The 23,256-nt window shown below is 45.9% G+C and overlaps 1 protein-coding gene across 1 annotated transcript; it reads left to right on the plus strand.

Annotated features, from left to right (window-relative positions):
- The first annotated feature begins 679 nt into the window (after positions 1-679).
- Positions 680-23,127, plus strand: LOC103718578 (formin-like protein 8). The gene is made up of 4 exons (XM_008807467.6): positions 680-2,228; positions 2,348-2,547; positions 21,231-21,472; positions 21,911-23,127. The coding sequence occupies exons 1-4, from the start codon at positions 910-912 to the stop codon at positions 22,685-22,687; spliced, it is 2,538 nt and encodes an 845-aa protein (XP_008805689.5). The 5' UTR covers positions 680-909; the 3' UTR covers positions 22,688-23,127.
- Positions 23,128-23,256: the final 129 nt, after the last annotated feature.

Raw genomic sequence — 23,256 nt, forward strand, 5'->3', positions numbered from 1 at the left:
GGAAAAGAGGGAGCCGTTGTCATTATAATCGGCAAACTTTGGCTAAGAGAACCCATGTTAAAAATAATAAATTTTTCACTCTCAAACAAATAAAAGTGGGGTTCCCAACTAGCTTGTACAGGGCTATTTTTATCTCCTAGGAGCCCCTTTTTTAATATAAAGTTTGATAGCAGTATTTTAGAGTCAGAGAACGAGTGCACTTTATGATTAGTTGGCATATCTTCGACGAGTCTATTATCGATACAGAGCTGAGAGCTGCATAAAAAAGTATCTACATTGAAGGTGACTGTTGACCGACACTTGCTGCTTCAGAATATCTAGGAGAATTTGTTTTTTTTGGGCCACTCATATCTATCAAAAGGTGAAACTGCTGATTGAGTTACCTTTTATGCTATGCACCATAAAAAAATCAAATAAAAGTGACGACATTGTCATTACGATGATTCCATCTTGCTACTAGGTAATGACCAAACATCGTTCCTTGCTCTTTAACCCAATTGTCCTGAAAGGTTAAGAACCTTTACTTATCTCCGGGGAGATCAAGATCTAAATTTTAAAATACCCCTGCCCTGGGGTGGCCCAGTTCATGTTCTGTCTTCTGGGTTATACATCTGATCATCTCCCAATAATGAGTATGTAGACAACAGAGGATGCGATAAAAGTTTAACCAAAAATCTAAAAATAGACAAAATAGATTTTCATGCCACGTGTCCATTCGTAGGACAAAGCACTCCAACCAACGATAGCGAACTTACGAACCATATGGCGGCACCCTCTATCTGACGTCACTCCCTTACGCCGGGCAAACCCCAGCTCTTGCCGTCCAAAGGGGCTTCCTCCCTCCCTTCTCTCTTCCGACATTCTCTCTCTTCTCTCTCCCTCTCCAAAACTAAGCCAAATCCCGAAGCCATGAAGCTCAATCCACTGATCCCATTCTTGGCCTCACTCTCCCTCCTCTTCTCTACCGTCCGTTCCTCGTCCGACGGCCATGGAAGCCGCAGAGTCCTCCACCAGCCCCTCTTCCCCATCCAATGGACCCCTCCTCCTCCCCCTCTCGATTTCTCCGACCCTCCCCCTGCCCCCGCCGGCCAAACCCCGACTGCTACCGATGTTTCCGCCCCATCCTCCCCCTCCAATTCCCGTTCCACCACCACTAAAAACATCGCCATCGGCGTCTCCGTCTCCGTCGCCGCATTGACCATTCTCTTCCTCTCCGGCTTCCTCCTGTACCGCCACCGAATCAGAAGGCCACCGGATTCCGCCAAACTAGTCGCCGAAGGAGGGCGGTTGCGAACACCTGGCCGCCCCGCGGCCACCGCCGCGTTGGAGGTTTTATACCTCGGGACGATGGAGCCGGCGAGCCGGCGGGTGAGCGGCGAGCGGAATGGATCGCCGTATCGGAAGTTCATTTCGGAGCGGGTAGTGGAGGTGCACCACCCGAGCCCCGAGCTGCGGCCGCTGGCCGGGGCGCCGTTGCCGCCGCCGGAGCTGCAGCGTGGGCTCGTTCCTCCGCCAGTGGCGTCGTTCGATGATGCGACGTTCTACAAACCGCAGCGGTCGTTGGCGTCGATGACTACTGGGAGCCCGAGCACTCCGGTGTCGCGCCAGAGCGTCCCACGCGTAGTAAGCGCCGGGAAGGACGTGCTGCTGGTGCTTACGGAGGACAGCTCTCCTCCCCGGTCCCGGAGAAGTTCTCCAAGAAGGCAGCTTTCTAATGGTTCGGTATCCGATGCCAAACAAATGATACCACCGATTAGCCAGCAGCCTCCGCCGCCGCCGCCTCAACGTCCGCCCCCGCCGCCGCCGCCTCAACGTCCGCCACCGTCACCGCCGCCTCAACGTCCTCCACCACCACCGCCATCTCCTCCGAAAAATGAAAATATGGTCGGAATGCGGCCATCTCAGCCTCCGCCGCCGCCAGCTCTAGATGTTGCAGGGAGAAACAAACCGCCTTCAGACGCTCCTGCGGCGCCAATGCCAGCTGAACTATCTCAAAGGCGTCGTTTATTGAAGCCTTTTCCACCCAAACGTACTCCAATTAACATCCCAATTCCTATCTCCAAATTTAGCAAGGGAGATGTCTGCTCTTCGTCACAGCCAGTTGATCAAACAGGAGACGATTTGGAGGGTGATGCGAAACCGAAGTTGAAGCCCCTGCACTGGGACCGAGTGACGGCGAGTTCGGATCAGCCATTGATCTGGGACCAATTGAAATCGAGCTCATTCCGGTAAAGACTATATAGGCTGTGGCTTGTCCTAAAAATCTCATTTTTTTGTTCTTTTTCCTTTTTTTTTTATGTAAGCAAGCTCATTGCTCTTTGTTCTGCTTGTGTTTTCTCTTTGGCAGATTGAATGAAGATATGATTGAGGCTCTGTTTGTCAACAATGCCACAAATCTAGTTCCTAAAGACAGCAACAGAAGATTGGTTCTTCCGCCATTCAAGCAGGAGAACAGAGTGTTAAACCCAAAGAAGTCACAGAACATAGCAATACTCCTGAGGGCATTGAATGTGATGCAAGAGGAGGTATCGGAGGCGCTTTTAGATGGTGAGGGTTCTTATCCTCTGTCCTATTCATCGAGTGCTATTCTTTGCTCGTGTCATGCTGTTCATAAAAATAAAATAGGTAGCATCATTTTATATCTAATCTTGTGTCGGTTAGCAATTATTTTCTCTTATCTATTGATGGATGGTGATAGGTTGTCCGATGTCTTCATGCCAAAGCTGGGGGAATTCTTCCCATGTCACTGTATTTTTGAAGGAAGTTATTTTCAAAGTGACTGGAAATGTGTTTGTTTGTGATATAGTTCACTTGGCATAACATGCTTTTTTAGTACATACAAGCTGGAGCTAGCACTTTGCCACTGAAGATGACTTCTAACAAAAAAAGTTGGGCAGAAACCAGTAACAATTACAGCCATGAAGGACGGACAGTATTCGAGTTAAAAGAACTTAGACTATGACAATATTGGAGTAAAAAAAACAAAAAAAAAATCCTTTGTCTCTTTTAACAAGCCCCGGCAATTGGTCCAAGCAAGAAGTTTCTATTAATTCAATCGTTCCTTTGGAGGAGAATGCAAAAAAACAAAAAATCCCTGAGTCTACGGTTGATGCATTGAAAGTTGAAGGCCAGTTTTAATTTCAATCTAAATTTCTTGATACTCGAGTTTTTCAAGTTCAAACCACTTAGACATTTTCATATCACATGATTTCCATTTGTGTGATATCATCAGTTCCTAGTTCCCTCAACCCACCTTTCTATGTCAACTTTACTACATCCTTTATTGATATCCAGGAGCCTTCATAAATGATTTGTTCAATTCCATGAACGATATCAACATTTATACAACCTAGTGAAGGGCCTTGTAGTTCAGCATATGCAGTTTAACAGTCTCTAGGCAGCTAAACAAGTCAGCAACTTTTATAGAGGTTTAAGTCTATGATTGATATCTTTGCATATTCCAAAAACTGTTACCTTAGTCAATTGCCACATCTCCCCTAAGGCTTGCCCTTGGAAGAGGTCCGGGGTTTAAATCCTGAGTATTGCTCAAAAAGATTGAGCATTACATATTGTGAGGGCCCGTGCAGGCATATGTTTAGTCCCACATCGGTTATTCACTAGGTAGATCGAGTACTTATACAAAATCAAAGAACCCAAATAATCCTTTCCGGCTAGCCATTTTGGGTGAGGTCTCGGGTTTTTCTTTTTTTTGGCTTAAAATGGGTGCTTCATACAAGACGTGTATGAATACACCCAATAAAGTCAAAATACAACAACTCGCGGAGTGCCAATGGCAACTCCCCCTCTCCGGACCAAAGGATAAACCCTGAGTGGTGGGCCACGTAGGCAGCCACCCAGTCAGCCGCCCCGTTGGCTTCTTTGAATACATGCTTGGCCTGAAAGCCCCCCCATCTCTCATCATCATCCCTATATCTCGGTTCAGGGGGTGGTCTGTGCTCTCACCCCTCGACTCCCTCCGAATCCATCCGATGACTGTGGCCGAGTCGCCCTCCAAAATGATCGATCGGGCCTGCAGCACCACCCGCGCGTGTCGAAGGCCCGCCCAGGCTGCTCGCAACTCTGTCCCTGGAATCGATGTGTCAAACAGCTGGCAGCCGCCTGCCGCCACCACCTTGGAATACGGGTCCCGTATCACAAAACCTGCACCGCCCCGCATGCCGCCATCCTGCACTGACCCATCGAAGTTGACCTTGAGGAAGCTCGGGGGTGGGGGCTCCTAGGTGAAAAATACCGTCTGAGGAGCTGCCGAAGCAGAGAGGGAACCCCGGGTGTCCCAAGCTAACAAAGGTCTATCTGAAGGACGGGTGGGCCTGATCTCCATGGCCTGTGCCCGAGCAAACTCCGCAATGAACCTTGGTGACACCCTGCGCTCACCGAATATGCGAGCGTTCCTTGCCAGCCAGATCTGATGTGCCGTGCAAGTCGCTCTAATAGCCTTCTGACAAGTCCGCGAACTGGCCAGCCACTGTCTCATCACCTGTAGAAACTGTGTCCTCGCACTCCAAGTCTCCTGCGAGATCCCTGACCACTGCCATATCGACCTCGCCCATGTGCACTGAAAAAGCACATGGTCCACCGACTCCTCAGCTCCACATGTCCCACACTCTATGGGGAGCCCTAAGCCACGCCTGTTCAGCACTTCTCTCGTCGGAAGGCGATCCCAAATCACCTTCCATAAGAAGAGGGCTACCCTCGAGTGGAGCCCGGACCTCCAGATCCAAGTACAGTCCAGCCCCGGCTCATACTCCCGCTGGATAGTACGGAAGAGATCACCCAATCTCACACTGGCCTGACACGAAGTACCCCACACCCTGACATCTGGCCCCGCACATCCTGGTACCGGAATAGAATAGATCCTCTCAACTAGGTGTGCCCCAAACAATTGTCGAAGTCTGGTCCCGTCCCACTCTGCCCCTCCTGGTGCTAGGAGGTCGCACACCCGCAGCCCCTCCGCTGCCTCTGTAGCAACCATGGTCGGCCAGCACCTCAGAGGAAGGGTGTCCACCCACGGATCACTGGTCACATCAACGCTCTGCCCATCGCCTATCAACCACCTGGTGTTCGCCGATGCTGTCGGCAGATACCTTCCGATCTCGCGCCACATGAAGGAGACTCGACGACTCCTCTGTATCACCTCTGAACCCCTCGACCGTATCTGGCTGCCATCACCTGACTTCAGAATCCGTGTGGCTCTAACATGAACCGAACCACATGCCAGGCAATGAACGCCTCACGCCTCTCCAAGAGGGACTGCACCCCTAGACCGCCCTCACTAGTGGGCAGACAGACCTGCTCCCAGGCCACCAAGTGCACCCCATGGCCTCCACGGTGTGATCCCCACAAGAAGCTCCGAAGAAGACGCTCAATCCTCAACAGAACCGTCTTTGGTACCACAGTATTGGCCATGAGATACACTGGCATGGACCCCAACACCGATCTGACCAGCGTCAATCTCCTCATCATGGATAGGGAGGATGCCCTCCATCCCTCCAGCCTACTCTGGATCGCTGCACCAGGCCCGAGCACTCTGCCACCCGTAGCCTCCGACCAGTGATAGAAACTTCTAGGTAAGTCAATGTCCCCTCCTGCTCCTGTATCTGCAATATCCCTCGGATCTCCTGTCTGACTCTGATCTCCGTGCTGGGGCTGAAAGATATAGCTGACGTCAAGAAGTTCACTCTCTGGCCTGATGCTGCGCAGTAGCCCGCCAACACCCTGCGAAGGACCCGTGCCTCAGTAGCCCGCGCCCTGGTCAGAAGAAGACAATCATCAGCAAAGAGTAAGTGGAAAATAGGCCTAGCCTCCGGTGCCGGAACATAGGCCTCCAGCTTCCGGCTGGCGCACACTCTCTGCAAGGTATGAGACAGAGTGTCAACACAAATAATAAACAAGTAAGGGGATAAGGGACATCCCTGATGCAAGCCCATGGTGGACTCAAAAAAAGATGATGGAGAGCTGTTGACCAAGATAGAAAACCTTGGCCCTCGGACATACCTCATGACCCATCCAATCCACCGCCTGTGGAAGCCATACACCTCCAGTGCTTGCTGAAGATAACTCCACCTGATCCTGTCATAAGTCCTCTCCATATCCAGCTTGACTGTCATCAAACTTTTCCGCTTCGACGCTCGCTGAAGATCCCACATCATCTCCTGAGCCAGCATGACATTGTGGGAAATGTTCCTGCCGGCTACAAAAGCCTCCTGCTCACGGCTGATAATGCCAGGCAAAAGGGGCTTCATCCTGCCCACCATTATTTTTGTCACAACCTTGTATAAGGTTGTACACAAGCTAATGGGCCTGAAGTGACAAGGCTCAGCCGCATCCTGAAGCTTCGGGATGAGCATGATGAAGGTGGCCTTCCAGTCCTCAGGCATCGCTGCCTGGGTGAAGAAGCACTGAATAGCCTCCACCACAGCTCCCCGAATGATACCCCAATACTGCCGAAAGAAGAAAGGGGGGAAACCATCAGGTCTCGGTGCCTTGTCCGGTGCCAAAGCCCAGACTGCCTCCTGCACCTCCTGTGCCGACACCGGTCGGATCAAGGATGCATTCTCATCAACATCGATACTCGCATCCGCCCTCAAGGGGTGGTCTCCCTCACCAGCATCCTCCTCCATCCATCTAGCACGAAAAAAATCCAGTAAGACCTGTCGGACGGCAGGCTCACTTTCCACCCGATGGCCAGACCCATCTCACAGAGAGTGGATCATGCTCTGCTGTTTCTGAATAATCGTCGTTCGGTGAAAGAACCGGGAGGCGCAACGCGTCACGGACAATATCCCAAGACTGGGGTACGATAGCCAGACCTTCTCAAAGCGGAAGTGGACAGCAGCAGAGGATAGTGGTCCGATGCAATCCGAGGTAAATGACTGACACGACAGGTAGGGAATCGAAGGATCCAATCTGGGGACGCAAAGGCCCTGTCTAATTTGCTCCCAAACCCTAACACTTCCATATTGGTTATTACACCAGGTAAACTGTGGTCCGGAGAAACCTAAGTCTACCAGGCCATTCCGCAATACAAAATCACGAAACTCCCTCCTGTCCACTCTATCCGTGTAGGCAGCACCTCTCCGCTTCTCACTCGCGCTCTGGAAACAATTAAAGTCACCCACCACCACCGTCGGGATACCCTGGGAGGCCAGGTTGGTGATCTCCTACCAGAGGACTCTCCTGACCCTATGATCCGTGCTCGCATACACACCACACAGCACCCACGGAGCAGTGTCGGGTTCCGATACGATCATGACCACCTGTTGGGGGCAGTTGTGGAAAACATCAACTGTCGCCACACCCCGCCTCCACAGGACCAAGATGCCTCCCGACAGCCCCTGAGAGTCCACTGCATAGGTCTCCCAGTCCCTCTCCAGGCGACGCCTCAGTCGTCTAAGCCCCTCGCCAGATAATTGAGTCTCACGGAGGAAACAGATCTCCGGACAATGGACTTGTACCAACCGCTTAAAGGAAGACATGAAGGACAGCTTGGCCGCCCCCTACAGTTCCAAGCCACAATCATCATGGATCACAATCCACATAATCGGCCTCAGACTCCTCCTTTCCCAAAGTCGTAGTGGCAGCCTCAGGCTCGCAGCCCAGGTCACCCTGCTGCTCATCCCCGTCGCATGCAGTAGATACGACACTCATGACTGCCGCCCTAACGCGTTGCGTGACAGTTGGGTGGTCCATACCTAAGAGCTGCGGCTCGGCCGTGCTCCTCTCCAAGAGCGAGACAGGGTGGTCCCCGGCCTCACACCCACCTGAGGCAGCCTCCTCCAGCATACCGAAAGTCGGTGGCGGAGGGCCAAACTCCCAAGGCCCTCATGAGTGTCCCACGGCCGCGGCTCGCTGGACATGCCCATGGAAACGGCCTGGCCAGCGGCCATAGGGGTCCCCAACCCTGACTCCAGCTCCTGATAGGGTGGGCTGTATTGGAAAGGCCCTACTGATGCCTTAGGGGGCCTAACCAAGGTCTGCTCTACCTGGTCCAGCAAGTCCGGCTCCGTCTGAACCCCCAGGCCCAAGGCTGACTGGGCCAGTGGGCCCCCCTCACCCTAGGCCTGTGGGCCCCCAAAATTAGGGCATGTGGGCCCTCCAATGCCTAGCCCAGAACCACCTGCGGGCCAGCCCTGGGCGTGGCCTGGACCATTGCGTCCACGGCCCGCGACCCTGTGGCACTGCCGGCCCGCGGGCCCTGCTCCCCTCGCGGACGCGCGCCCCAGTCGCATGGCGCGGCCACGGCGCGGGGTGCGCCCTCGGCGTGGGGCGCGCCCTGGGCCTCGGTAGCCGGCCCACGAGTCCGGCGCCCAGCTCGCTGGGCCCGGGCGCACTGGGCAGGCATCTGAGCGGGCCCGACCGCCTGCTAGGCCATCGGCCCTGGGCCCCCGAGCGGGCCAAGGCCCGCTTGGGGCCTGGGCCTTTTTTAATTTTGGGCCCGGACCGCAACAGCCCCACTGGGCCCCGGGTCGGCCCGCCGAGGGACTGGGTCAACCCGTTTGCTTGGCCTCGGGTCCCCAAACTCGGCCGAGTCGACTCCTGGCTCACCGGCCAGGTCGACTCAAAAGTGGCCGAATGGGGGTTCCGGGTACGGCTCGTCTCCCCCACCGGCCAGCGGCGACCGACGGCGCGCTACCTTCGTTGGCTTTTGCCAACCGTCGGTGTCCACCGGGGACGCCGGCGAGTTCGGGTGAGCCGCTTGAGGTGGCTGCCGGGTCGAGGCCGGCCCCGATCTCGGGTCGGGCTCGGTCGTCTCCCCCGGCCGCGGCGGGCGGTTCTCCCGTGGGAGTCTCCGCTGCGTCGCCAGCATCCAAGGGCCGTAGACTGGCCCTTGGTTCTCCCCAGCAACCGGAGGCGGCTGATCCGAACCGCCCCCCGGATCCACCACTCCCGAGTGCGGCCCCCCTTGGCTCGGGCAGTCGCCGGAAAGCGGCAGGCCGCCTCCGCATGCCCCATTCGTCCACACCGGGGCAGAGCATCAGGACGTTTTCGAAGACGAAGGGTTGCCATCGCACCTTCGTCTTCCCTTGGATCAAAACCTCCGGTAACAAGGGTTCGGTGGCATCGACCGCCACCTTTACTCGGGCAAAACCCATCGCCGCCTGCTGTTCGGTGACCTCGTCCACCGCAATCGGCCGGCCCGCCCGAGCCGTGATATGGAGAATAGTCGATGTCGACCAGTATTCCGGCGGTAGGCGGGGCAAGCGAAGCCACACCAAAGTCGTTTTCACGGTGTCGTCCTTGGGTTCGAAGTCTGGAACCCAGGGGCTCATGGCGAGAAGCTGCCCCGCCACCACCGACGGGCCCTCGCCGAGGGCCCGGTCCCGGTCCTCCGTCGACCGGAATCTCAAGGCGAGGTAGTCGTCCGCGAGTGGGACGGCCACCACCTCCTTGAGTTTAGCTCGGGCGGCCACGTCCTTGGCCGCCCATTCCGCCGGGATGCAGCGGCCGAAGCTGCGAACCACCGCCGCCCGTCCTTCCCACGCGAGCCGAGCCGCCGCGATCGGTTCTTCCGGGAGAACCAGAACGTCCAGGAAGTGGTGGCTTAGCCTCTCCACCTCAGCGGTCGTAGGCCACTGAGTCACCCACGGCCCTGGCTTCAACCAGGTGCCGGAGTTCGCCCCACGCCCGCTCCCGTTGGTCATACCTTTTCCTCTCGCCGGTCCCTCCACTATCGTTGCCGCTGGCTACTTCCCCTTCCGATCCATGGAGATGGAATGCCCCCTGCAAAAAAACCTTTTGTTAGGAGCCGGAGGTGCTTCACTGAGACGCCGAGCTGCCCGCGAAGACCGTGTCGGTCACCCTCCCCCGGGTACGCAGGAGTCCCGACAAGCCGGCCCAACGCGTTCCCCTTCGCCTCAGCCCCCGACGACCCTGTCGACGAAGACCACCCGTCGATGAAGCAGGTCACGCAGAGTCGCAGCCCAGCGCACTTCCCACCACCACGGCAGCCATGAAGTTCCTGCACGGCCGCCAGAGACTAGCCGTTAGGCTGCAGATCAACCAGAGAACTAGCGTTGGCTTCTCTCTCTGGAACCAGAGTTTCTCTTTCTAAACAAAGTTTTTCTGTTTTTTCGATACTCCCAAAGCTCCGACTAGGTCTCGGGTTATTACTAATGTATCAGAGCAGACCTAGTCCATAACCTATGTAGACTAGGGAACACTGCAACACGAATTCATTGGGACTGACCACGAGCCGATCCTAATGCTTATGATTAGATTTGAATGAATTTGAACCCTTATCCCGACGAAGACATCGGGGCATAAATGAGAGAAGCATGTGAGGATCCGTGCGGGCGTATGTTTAGTCCCACATTGGTTATTCGCTGGGTAGATCTTGGGTACTTATACATAATCAATAAACTCAAATAATACTTTCCGGCTAGCCATTTTGGATGAGATCCTGGATTGTTACATATATATCTTCATCTCTAAAATTGACTTTACAATGAGTAGTTTGGTGCCAATGTTAATTAGTTCGAAAATTAGGTGCCAACAATTGATTATTTTGCAAGATATTTTTTTTTATCAGTCATCCTCGAAGATTCTCCAGATTCATCCATTAGTTATTCTGATCTTCGAAAGATATCGAAATGCAGATGGAGAACCAGTCAGACTTTTTCCGAATTTTACCAATATAGATTATCTATTTATTTAAGCTATTTTTAAAAAAGTGCTTATCAGTATAAGTGGCAGAGTGAATTTTTAGAACATCACTGAGACCTTGTAAATTTCAGAAGTCCCATTGAAGAAACTTTTAATCATCAGCCAGAAACACCATCTATGCTCTCATATAACATCAAGTCCCCTTTTAGCAAGTCTGGGGTACAACATCCTGTAGTTTTGTAATAGACTCACAGCATAGTCTAGGTCAATAGTGTGAGGACCAGCCCACACACAGTGGACTAATGGGCCAAGCCCAACATGGCTGGCCCATCTGAAAATCCAAGTAGCCTTTCGGGAAGAAGATGGAGGCGGTAATCGCTAACTGTCCGGCGGTTACAACCGCCTGACAGCCACGATCACCACCACTCTTTTCCCTCCCCACCGAGTGCTATAAGAACTAGGGGCTCTTCTCACGGATGTTTGATTCCTCACCTCTCACTGCCCCTCACTCCCTTTTTCTCCTGCTACAAGGAAATCGATCGAGAGCGGCGGCGCTGGAGGAGGAGGTATCTCCAGCTCGACACCGTCGCTGAATCACCGGAAGAAACATCACAGCGCCGTTCTGGAGCTAGGTTAGTCTTGATCCCTTCTGCCTTGTATCATTCATACTTCATTCAAGTAGGATCCAATCTAGCCATGAGATAAAAAAACAGAGGTAGAAGGAAATGAAACAAAAGAGAAATGGAAGAAAAGAAGGGAGGGGGAAGACTTAACCTGTGGTGTGCTGAGCCGGCGTTGGCATGATCGGCCTCAGTCGTGACCACGGCTGATGACAGCCGAAGACCGTCCTCCTCCCGATCATCTCCTTCACATTTTTAGTCCGACCCTAACCTAGCACTCCATGGATCCGGCCTTAATACATGCTTAAACCTTCCTCTCACCCTTCCTCTCATTAGGCGACCTCAAGCTCCATTTCTCCCACCGAGGAAGAAGGGGAAGAGGAGCGGTCAAGAATGGAGAGAAGAGAGTCCGGTGATGGTGGTCCTAGATTTGGTAGTCGGAGACTTCGGAGAGGGAGGATCGGGGCGACCTGAGGCCTTTGTTCCTCTCGGAGGTGCCTGAGCCTCCATCTTCCCCACCGGAGATGGAGGAGAGGAGTGGCCAGCCAGGTCGTGGCTGCTGCCGGCCGGACCACGGCCGCCACAAGGGTCGCTGGTTGGCCGCAGCGCCGCCGGCTTCGGGCCGGCCTCCTCCCGAGCGTCCCACAAGCCTCCTCGCTTCATGTGAGAAGAGGAGAAAAGGGGAAGGAGATCGGGATGGGAAGAAGAAAGAAGGGGAAGAAGGTTTGGGAAGGGAGGAGAAGAGAAGAAAAAGAAAGAAAAAGAGAGAGAAAAGAAAATGAAGAAAAGAAAAGAAAAGAAAAGAAGAGAAAAAGAAAAAAAAAGAAGGAAAAGAAAAGAAGAAAGAAAAATAAAATAAAAATTGTTGTGGGCTGAATTAGGCCTGATTCCGGCGGTGGGCTTCATATGAACCGGGCTTCAAAGGTTTGAGGCCGGGCTGGGCCCTGGTCCGATCCCAATATTCTTAAACCTAGAATTAACTGAACCAGTATGCAATTGACCCAGGCCTGAACCAGTAATTGGGTCAGATCTGAACCAGTATGCAATTGATCTAGGCCTGAACCAGTAATTTGGTCAGATCTGAACCAGTATGCAATTGACCCAGACCTGAACCAGTAATTTGGTCAGACCTGAACCAGTATGCAATTGACCTAAACCTGAACCAGAAACTGAGTCAGATCTGAACCAGTATGCAATGGACCCAGACCTAAACCAGAAATGGAATCAAATCCGAACCAGGAAGTAGATTAAACCAAAACCAGAAATTGAATTGGGCCATGGGCCTGAACCAGAAATTGAATTAGGCTATGGATCCGAAAATGAAATTGAGTCCTATGGATGAGCTGTAAATGACTTTAGGATTATAAATAAATAGAAATTAAATGTGCAAGTGACATGTAATTTAATGGTCTTGCTAGGTATTGGAGAATTCACATTTGGTGAGCAAATTAATGTAAGTAACCTGTTTTAATCTTATTATGGATCATGTATCACGTTTTATATGATGAAAAAGTATTATTTATGGAATTAGAATTGTGTATATGTATTGTGGAAAATATAAGTAACCCTGATATAATCTTATGTTTTATCAAATACTTGTGACTATTTGATTATGAAATTGTATATGATTATTTATATTTTCACAAAATTAGGATCCAACATGTGTTAGCAAATGATTGCATGATTTTGGATAAATACCATCCATCATGATTATTATATTATTTACACATGATTATGATGGTGTAGAAAGATGCATGGAAAGAAAAATAAAGTTTTCAGCATGATCATGAATTTTATTCAGCATGATGCCATTATTCACTTTCCAATGTATCTATGAGAAAAGATTTATGAAAAGCGTGATATGTTTTAAAGGACTCTCAGATTGCTATGAACGACCCCCGCCAGTGGGTAACAGTAACTAGGCATACGACCCCAGCCAATGGGTAAAAATAACTTGGCTTTACGACCCCCGCCAGTGGGTAATAGTAACTGGAAGATGACCCTGCAGTGGTAAAGGCCTTGCCGTGGGAATAAGAGCGGCCATAGCTACACTACTATTTGAGAGTATGAATTTCAAAGTATGGAGTAATGGCAAAAGTTTTATGATGCATAATCATATTTATGAAGTTGCATGAATGGACTTGTATAGTTTTATGACTGGTTGGATTATATGAAATATTTACTTCATTACAAACACAGATTTCAAAGCATGAATAATAACAGCACAGATTTCAAAGCATGATTAATGATGAGTACGGATTTCAAAGCAAGAATAATGATGAGTACGTTTTCAAAGCATGGAATAAAGACAAAAGGTTTATGTCTGGTTTGATTATAGAAAATGCTTTCTTTATTACAACTGTTTGTTCTTCAAATAGTGCATTGGCATACAAAAATATTATGCTTGATCCGATAAGATTATGCTTGTTTACTTACTGAGCTTTATAGCTCACACCAATTTATTTATATTCTTACAGATGAATAGGAGATACTAGAAACAAGGAGCGCGACGTGCTTCAGGGTTATGGGAAAAGAAAATGAAATATTAAATGTTGCTATTTTTAGATGCTTTGTAATCAATCTTTTACTGATGAAACACTTGATGACATTCAAGAATATAGTTGTTCATAATTAATTTGAAGATTTAAAGTGGCTGCGTGTTATTGTATGTTTAATATTGCAATAGCACGGCCGTGTCATGATCCGAATTCGGGGCGTGACAAATAGGAATGGAAATAACCTTGAATAATTTAGTCATTTAATAAAGGAGCTGAATAAATCCAATAATTAAGAAAACCTTATCAAAAAGGGAATAAGTTCATTTGTTTCATTCTTTGATCTTCTTAGTATGCTTAGTTGATTATAACTTGCTGTAATTTGCTAGGGTAGAAAACAGAATGTCAAAATGGAACAGAAACATAAACAGTGAGCATGTTGTGTTGACAGTGCATATGGAAATGTAAAATGGATGAAAACGAAAAAGAAATAGAAATATCATAAGCTTAGTGGTTCTTAATGCTCAGAAGTTCATATATATTGAACATACCGGTAACTATAAGTTGTTGTTATGTCATGTTTTTCAAAATTTTGTTTTTAAAGCATTTTGCATGATGTTTGTTCTTTTTGTTAGCAATTGCTTGACTAACCTGGTAGTAAAAGAATGTCCTTGCCTTCAGTTTAATTCCACAACCATCTCCAATTAACTTATGAAGACATTATGAGCTTCTATTAAATCGAAACACACTACCTGAAATTTGCATTAAGTTCTGAGGGCTGTCTTGTGGCTTCGAAGTCTCAGTTTCTCTGCTATATTACTATTTTGAGGGAGAAATTTCCAGAAAGAGAGCAAATCATCTCTTTTTTTCCTTCAAGAATGCCTGGGAGTAAGTTGGGTGGAGCGGTGTTTGTTAACAGGTCATCCAACATGTAAGGGATATTCTTCAAGGGTCAATTAGATGCCTTTAAAGCAGGGCTAAGGATCTAGATTTAGTCATTAAAGCCTGATCCCAGTGTAATGAAGAAAAAAATGAGAAGAGTATGGCCTCTAGTTCAAAGTATTTGCGAATAGTTTAAACAATGCTTTTTTTCAAGAAAAGAGATCAAAATGGTCCGAAACATGGTTTTGGTCCTTGAGATTCCTGAATGCATGAACTAAGTGTGATACACATGAATCAGTCAAACTTTAATGCATAAAGGTACTTTTTGACCAAGTTTCGTACTCACACTGATTGAGCTAGCATGGCATTTGCCGTACAATGTGATTCTGTGCCAGTCATCTTCCTGATCATATAGTAGGGCTCCATATCAACCCAACTAGGTGCATGCTAAATTGGCACAGACTGGTATAGAATGTTGTGCATAATACAAAGGTACATACCTCTGTCTTGTGCCCATAACTCTGGCAATGTTTGCAGTTATATTATATGGACTATAAACCAATACAATAACTTCCATTCACTGGCACAGACTGATACAGACTAGCATGCAAGGTACATACATTCTTCTACGGTGCTTGTTCCTGACAACAACATACCATACAATCTGGTCCAGTAAATTACAACACCTGAATCGATGGTCTGAACTCTGAACTAACCAACATATTTGGTATGTATGCCTAAGATGTGAATGGTGACATTGCCCCAATGCATATTGTACATTAAAGCCTGGTTATTTCTATTTCAAACATGATCATTTTTGTTCTTGCCTAATGCATTTTTTTGCCCCAAGGTTCTTACCTTTTAGGAGTCATAAAAATTCTTTTTTCTTTTAATCCACTTTGACATTTTGATCCTTATGTCTAGACTATATATCACTGAGATGATTTTATCATGAAGAGCAACACGATGGTATATTTCTATATTGTATTGGCATTCACAGAATCTTCGATCTGCCATAAGGTGAAAGAGGATTGGGGGTCATAGGGATATTGTTGTATCCATTGTTTAGCCATGGATGTTTTAATGATATACACCTTCAATAGAATGTGATCTATCAAATAAAACCTAATTCTCAAGGTTTGAAGATCTGACTACAATCTAGATGAAACTTGAAAGTTCCATGATTCGCAGTACCAATGCATACCATCCTATATTAGGCATACCATACCATATGGTACCAAACTAAAAGTTGATACAGAGAGCATATCGAGTCTCGGTAGACTAAACTAACCCACGTACTGAGCGTATTGACACCATATCATCATGATTCTAGTACAAGATTCGGCACCGAGATGACGAACCTTGCTTAAAACTAAACTATGAGACTTAGTTTTGGTAAGTTTAGGTTGAAACTAACTAATTTAAATCAAGTTTTAGAAGTTTTAACCAGTTCTGTGAACTAGCCAAATTGTTCTATGGAGCTATTTTTTTTTCATTATATTGTTACATACTAACATTATAATCTCTTCATTTTTGTTAGCATACTTGGATAACAAATTTATCCTCTGAGAAGTATTTCCTTAGAAGTCAACATTTCTATCTCAAATGATATCTCAGCCAAATTATTGGCTTGTATAGGTATTGAGTAATTACTAATATAAATCTATAGCATAGTTCGTCATTTCGGTACCAGATCCCGTATCGGTGCGACACTAGCACTGTATTGGTACGGTACAGAGTCTTTTCGGTATACCAAGGGTCAGTACGCCTCCCATACTAGGTACTAGTACCGAACCAATATGATATGATACGTCCCATACCGCCCGATTTATGCCAGTACGGCGAACAATGATCTATAGTATATTTAAGTATATTATCTCGGCCACTATAGGCTGATAGATCCCGAAACATTGGCTAATACAATATCATCAGCCAGTATTCTCTAATCACCATTAAATTTTTTTAGAGTTTCTTTCTTTCTCCATTTTTCTTTTCATCGAAGAGGCATGGATCTAGTAAGAAGCGTAGAGTCAACAATCTTTGACACTTACCATGCCTTATTGTGAACATAATGGGCTATGTGGATCTCATTGGACTTGATGGTGGCACAGTTAGCATAAGGCAAAGAGGTTCCCTCCAAGAGGCCCAAAACATAGGACTTTGCTACCTCATTAAGGGTGGCAAAGGTGGAGTTCTGGAAGCAAAATTTGCTTTTGAAGTTTTGTGCCATCTTTCGGATCAGCTTCTAGAAGGGCACTTTTTGAACGAGGAACATATCTCCTCCATTGCTTCCATCCATGATGGTCCTTCTCCATGGTGCCCCTTATCAGAGTTAATTCTACCCCACTTTCATTTCTATATGTTCCAGATGGGTTCTTTAGTCTTGTCTAAAATTTGAAAAACCTATTTATCACAATACGTACTGTGGTATGTGCTATGTTGTACTATTCTATCTCAAGAAACCTTGAATAGATACATGGGTGTATTGTATTATGTTTTATACTGATACATGACCATTACACACTCATACAGTATTTTAATCCTTGATCTCATCAAACTCCATCCAAGATGAAAACAATGGTTTCTTACATAGATAGATAGATAGAGGCAAAGTTAGGAAGAAATCTTTGAGGAAAGAAAAGTAGACATAATAAAGGCATTGTTATTTGTAAAGCAATCCTTAATTATGTTTTTATCAAATCATGTGATATACCGATTACTCTAAAATGCGGCATATGTGGCTATGTATGCAGATACGCTCCCATAACCACACCACATTGCCTATATACAGTTACTATATACGATCATATCGCATATGAGCTGAAAAAGGCGGTTTACATAGTATTATGCATATGTAGTTTGCTTAGCACTTTTGGGGCCACATGTAACACACCTTCATATGGGCCCATGCGGATGAAGTAGGTTCAAGTTGATATTTAGGTCTGGTGTGGATCTCAAATGGGCCTAATTTGGATACTAATTATATTATATATTAATTATTCTATAACTATCCTTATTAGATGTCAAGTACTACATGGCAATTATTAATTGTTAGCTGTTATTGTCATCATTTATCCAAAAAATTATTGTCTTTATTATTTCTTTTATTGTACTTAACATATTTTATTTATTTTTTAAATATTAAAAATAGTAATAACATATTCACCCCCATATACCACTAACTACTTGCTTGATGGCATTACCTCTTACCTCTTGGGCAAGGGGGCGGGTTTCAATTCTAATTGGAGTTCGAGGGTTGGGTAGGTATGGTGTACACAAAGGTGGGGATTAGCCCCTCCTAATTTATAAAAAAAAGGACAAATATACCCACATAGGTGGCTTGCATATTGCATATATACTATGCAATCCCGTGACCATCCACATACAATAGGTGTATTTTGAAACATTAGATATTACTAATGTCTCAGGTTCAAGTTTTGGCTGAGATCCTAGGTTTATCACACTTGTTTTTATTTTTTTGCCGAAACTAATCGCCACCCATATTAAATGTTATATCATTTCATCTCAGTACCAATCACGACTGAGATAACTATAACAACCAAGATTAAAACCAAGGTCCGCCATACCGGGTCTGGTAGTCGTATCGGTTGCCTACCGGACCGGTATGGTTCCGGTTCGTACCGTGCTCCGGGCGGTACGAACCGGGAAGCTCTTCTCCGCCGGAGCCGGAGAAGAAGAAGAGAACCAGAGAGAGCCCAGGGAAGAGAGGGAGGGAGCCCACCTTCGGCCGCCATCGGAGAGCCGCGGAGGGGCGTCGGAGGCCGGCGGGGGGCGGAGGAACCCGCGAGGGCGCGGTGGAGGCCGAGGCCGTGGCCGCATCCACTGTTTCGAAAGAAACAGGGGACGCGGCCGCAGTTTTAAATTTGGAAATTTTAAGTGAAGTCGGCAAATCGGTTGCGGCCGACTTCATTTAAAATTCCTAAATTAAAAACCGCGGCCGCGTCCCTTGTTTCTTTCGAAACAGTGGATGCGACCGCGGCCTCGGCCTCCGCAGCACCCCCACGGGTTCTCCTGTCCCCCGCCAGGCTCCGCCGCCCCCCTCCGCGGCTCTCTAATGGCGGCCGAAGATGGTCTCCCTCCCTCTCTTCCCTGCGCTCTCTCTTTTTCTCTCGTCTTCTTCGTCTCCGGCATGGAACCGGCCTGTACCGGTTTCGACGGCTCCGGCGTACCGGTAGCTGGCCGGACCGGTATGTACCGGCCGGTTCGGCATACATTGATTAAAACCTTTGTTAAAACTAGGCATAATGGCTGAAATTATGTAGAAAATTGGAAATAATTGGGAGTTTGGTTCTCATATATTCAAGAGAAAGGTAGCTTTTCTTAGATATGAGACTTGTTTGGGTCTTTGAGAGATCTTTTAAGCATAAAAGGGGTTTATGCAGTAGATGAAACTCCTCAAGTAGTGGATTCACAAGATTCATGCTTTTGCTCGATCTTTGCTTAAAACTTATAGGCATGTAGATGAGATTTGTCTACTTGTAATATATTTTATACTTAATTATAAGTTATATGTAAGTGTTTGATATAATGGTAATGAATTATCAAATTCACATTCATATATAGTTTTTAGTTACTCAAAAAAGCCATTGTGGGATTCATTGTACCGTCTTAGTGAAGGATGCCTTGGAGATTCCATATCCAATGGATGGCTGAACCCATAAATTCCTTTGAAAAATTAATCATGGTAGCTGTGTTAGTTTTGAAAGAATCTTCCAGCTACCAACCAGATGGACTACAAAGCAATTCTTTATCAAGGCTGGATTGGCATTCATCCATCCATAAAGTGATGTTGCAGCAATTAAATAGAGCAGTAGATTTCTTTCAAGGATTTGTAGATTCCAATGATGTTTCTTTTTAACTTCATTAAGGTCCCATCATGGCTATCCCGTGCTGTAATACTATGAAATTTTGAGGAACAAGTTTTGGAGGAAAAGCAAGCAAAATATTTACCATTATAAAAATTTACACCTGGTGAGCATGATTGCATGCATATATAGATAACAGAAAATTTCTCTATTTTGCAGACAAAACATTTTTTTTTCTTCTTTTGATATCTTTTTCATATAGATAACATTTTTTTCTCTATAACAGAATATTTCTATACCATTTTTTCTCTATAACAGAAAATTTCTATACAATTATCTTAACTTATGAAAAGGCTTACAAGGAGGAATCAAACATGCAGATAGGATATAAAAATGTGAGTCTTATGTGCATTTAAATGTGCTCCTGCAAAACTGTCTCATATAATTGTCAGAGCAAACTCAATGATGAAAGGCATATGAAACTATTTACATGAATTTCATTACAACTAATTTAAAAATCTCAGCTTTGATAAGAGGCCACCAAAGAAGAGCCACACGGCACCAAAGTATTTCACATAGAGAACTTGGATAGGATAATTGCATAGATAGTCAAAAATGTAACATATATTAAGATGGATCAAAGATATGAAGGAAAATTTTGGACAGCCTTTGGATCTTGCAAAATCAGCACATACCTATTTTGTCCAATCTAGATAGCTTTCTGGACTTATAGATTTCTGTATTTCCAAATAAGATCTTCACTAGCCAAGAACTGTTCAACTCCTAGGCTTAAAAACTTTCCTACTGTACTAATGACCTCTAGAGCAGTGATAGAAAGTGTGGAAGAATCCAAAGTAATTTAGAGCTGAGAACATGCACAAGATTATTTTAGAGGATCTGGGAGGATGTCTGCAAACCAAATTACTAAGGACAAGGGAAGAAACAAAAGAAAGCAAAAGTAAAAATAAAAACCAGCCCAAAAATATTCTACCCCAGGACAAAACCTAAGACTGGACCATATCCATTCAACCCACCTAGAACCACCGCAAATTTTAAATTCAAAAATTTGAAATTTGAAACTCAAAAATCATGGCAGAAGCTGTGTGCTGGACACCAATTAGTGTGGTCATGCTAGAGTCAATAATTGCAAATCCAGACATCATATTTTGGAGCTACTTACTTGGGTTTCATGGTCTGATTATGTTCTTTTAGGCCTTAATTTTGAATTAATTTGATCCTCTGCTTGTTTATGATGCTTTTGAAAAAAAGAAGTGCATACAACTCCAAGAAACTGAGATATCAGGAGTGCTTCACTCCAAAATATGCAATCCTTAATTCTTCTCAGGATGCAACTGGTACTTACCAGGAATACTGGCTTCTGACTTCAAGCAGAAGAATCATAGAAATGTTTGCCTAGTAGTACTCTGGACACATAGGCTCTTGTTTAGGACAAGAAGAGTGCTTTGTTCCCTGTACTTTATTGTATCTTGTTGTGCCATTTTATTCACCTGCTTTTTTAGGACCTTATTCTAGTCATCAGATGACTGATTTGTTCATGAAGATGATTTTGATTATCTAATGATTATCATCTTCTTGTGACAATTATCTATTAATATCATTTTTTAAATTTTTACAAGCAATAGGCTACTACCTTATAAACAAAATCTGTGACATCTCTGTTTTGCGAACTGCTTGTCTAAGTGGTGTTCTGCAACTTTCATTTATAAATCACACAAGAATCTACGTGTTAGTGGTAGAGCGGTTCTAATTGACACCTCTTACAGGTAATCCTGAATGTTTAGGTGCTGAGCTTTTGGAGACTTTGGTCAAGATGACTCCAACAAAGGAGGAAGAATTAAAACTCCGACACTACAACGGTGATATATCAAAGCTTGGGTCAGCAGAGCGCTTTCTAAAAGCAGTGCTGGATATACCTTTTGCCTTCCAAAGAGTTGATGCAATGCTATACAGGGCCAATTTTGAGATAGAAATCAATTACCTAAGGAAATATTTTGAAACTCTAGAGGTAAAAATGCTATTTCTTTAATGCTGCATCATTCTTCCTCATGGGAGCTTGTTTATAAGTAAGCATATGAATCTAAAAAACAGAAGGAATATAACATAAAACCTCTTTCAATTAAATTGTCCGCATGTATATTCTTGTTATCGACACTTATCACCTCTTATTAAAACTACAGCAAAACAGTGCACCATATACATAGAAATTTTTTTAGTATGAGATAACTATATGATCTACATCATATAGGACAGCATGAGCCATGGTTTTTTCAAAATTAGAAAAATAAAAATCTAATATAAGCACTGTTCTGAAATACGAAAGCTTTTCTGATTACAAATTTGTGCATTTATGATTGTGATCCTTTTAGCTTTCTGAACTAAAGAAAAAGAAGAAATTTTATTCTTCCATGCATCAGTCAGCTAATATTTTCTCAATATGCTTTAGGCAGCTTGTGAAGATCTAAGAAGCAGTAGACTATTCTTAAAACTCCTGGAAGCTGTCCTGAGGACCGGAAACTGGATGAATGTGGGCACCAATCGAGGTGAGGCAAAAGCTTTCAAGCTTGATACTCTTCTAAAGCTCGCAGATGTGAAAGGGACAGATGGGAAGAAAACACTGCTCCATTTTGTTGTCCAAGAGATCATCCGATCAGAAGGATCAGGTTCTGAACCAACAGCAGAAGATCTTCCTAAAAATGCCAGGGAAGAGCAATTCAAGAAACAAGGCTTAAAAGTGGTTGCTGGGCTGAGCAATGAGCTTGGAAACGTTAAGAAAGCTGCTGGGATGGACTCAGACGTCCTGAGTAGTTACGTCTCAAAGCTAGAAATGGGGCTTGCGAAGATAAGGTCAGTCTTACAGCTTGAGAGGTGGTGCACCCAAGGTAAGTTCTTTGAGGCAATGAAAGTGTTTCTTAAGGAGGCAGAAGGAGAGATTGAGCGGGTTAAGGCTGAGGAGAAGCAGGCATTGGGCCTAGTAAAAGAGATTACAGACTACTTCCATGGGGATGCAGCAAAGGAGGAAGCCCACCCTCTTAGGATCTTCACGGTTGTGAGGGACTTCCTCTCAATACTAGATAATGTCTGCAAGGACGTGGGTAGAACGCAAGAGAGGACAATTATGGGGTCTGCTAGATCATTCCGCATCTCTGCAAGTGCTTCTCTGCTGGTTCTCCATAGGCATGAAGCACAGCAAGACGGAAATGCGGACGATGCTAGTCCGTGATAATATAGCAATGAGGAACATAATTGAACTGCCACAAAATTTATGCTAGGTGGATCTAATCAGCTGCAAAGTGGTGGCATGCCTTTTGAGAACATGTCTTAACTAGATGAGAGGAAAAACAAATCAAGTTATTGACATTAGCAGGTTCATATCTGTATAAAGGAAAAAATAAGCAATTCCACAGTTGTGGAAGGCGATATGTACATTTGTTCATCTCAGATAGAGGTATAGCACAAAGGAAGAGCATCGAGGAAATATAAATTTCACCTGACGGAGAATAGGAGGCATGAGCCATCTGCCATGCAATAAAGTTATTTACTGATAGTTGCAAATATGTTGTTCATTTCGTGTAATTATTCTCTACTTTATTGTGTACTGAAAGGAAACTGAGAATGAATTGCCTGAGCTTTCTCAATTTGAGAGCTGACAGGTGTAGTGCAGATAGTTTTCTATATTCCTTTGCTTTAATTCTTTAATCTTGATGTTGAGGAAGAATATATAGTATCATATGATTCTTGTGGTGCTTATATACTCTTGGGCCCTTCCACCTAAAAGCCTAGATTTTTAGA

Source organism: Phoenix dactylifera, chromosome 15 (assembly GCF_051530095.1).
Source record: "Phoenix dactylifera cultivar Ajwa chromosome 15, Ajwa_hap1_PhDact_Kaust_v1.1, whole genome shotgun sequence".
Taxonomy (NCBI): domain Eukaryota; kingdom Viridiplantae; phylum Streptophyta; class Magnoliopsida; order Arecales; family Arecaceae; genus Phoenix; species Phoenix dactylifera.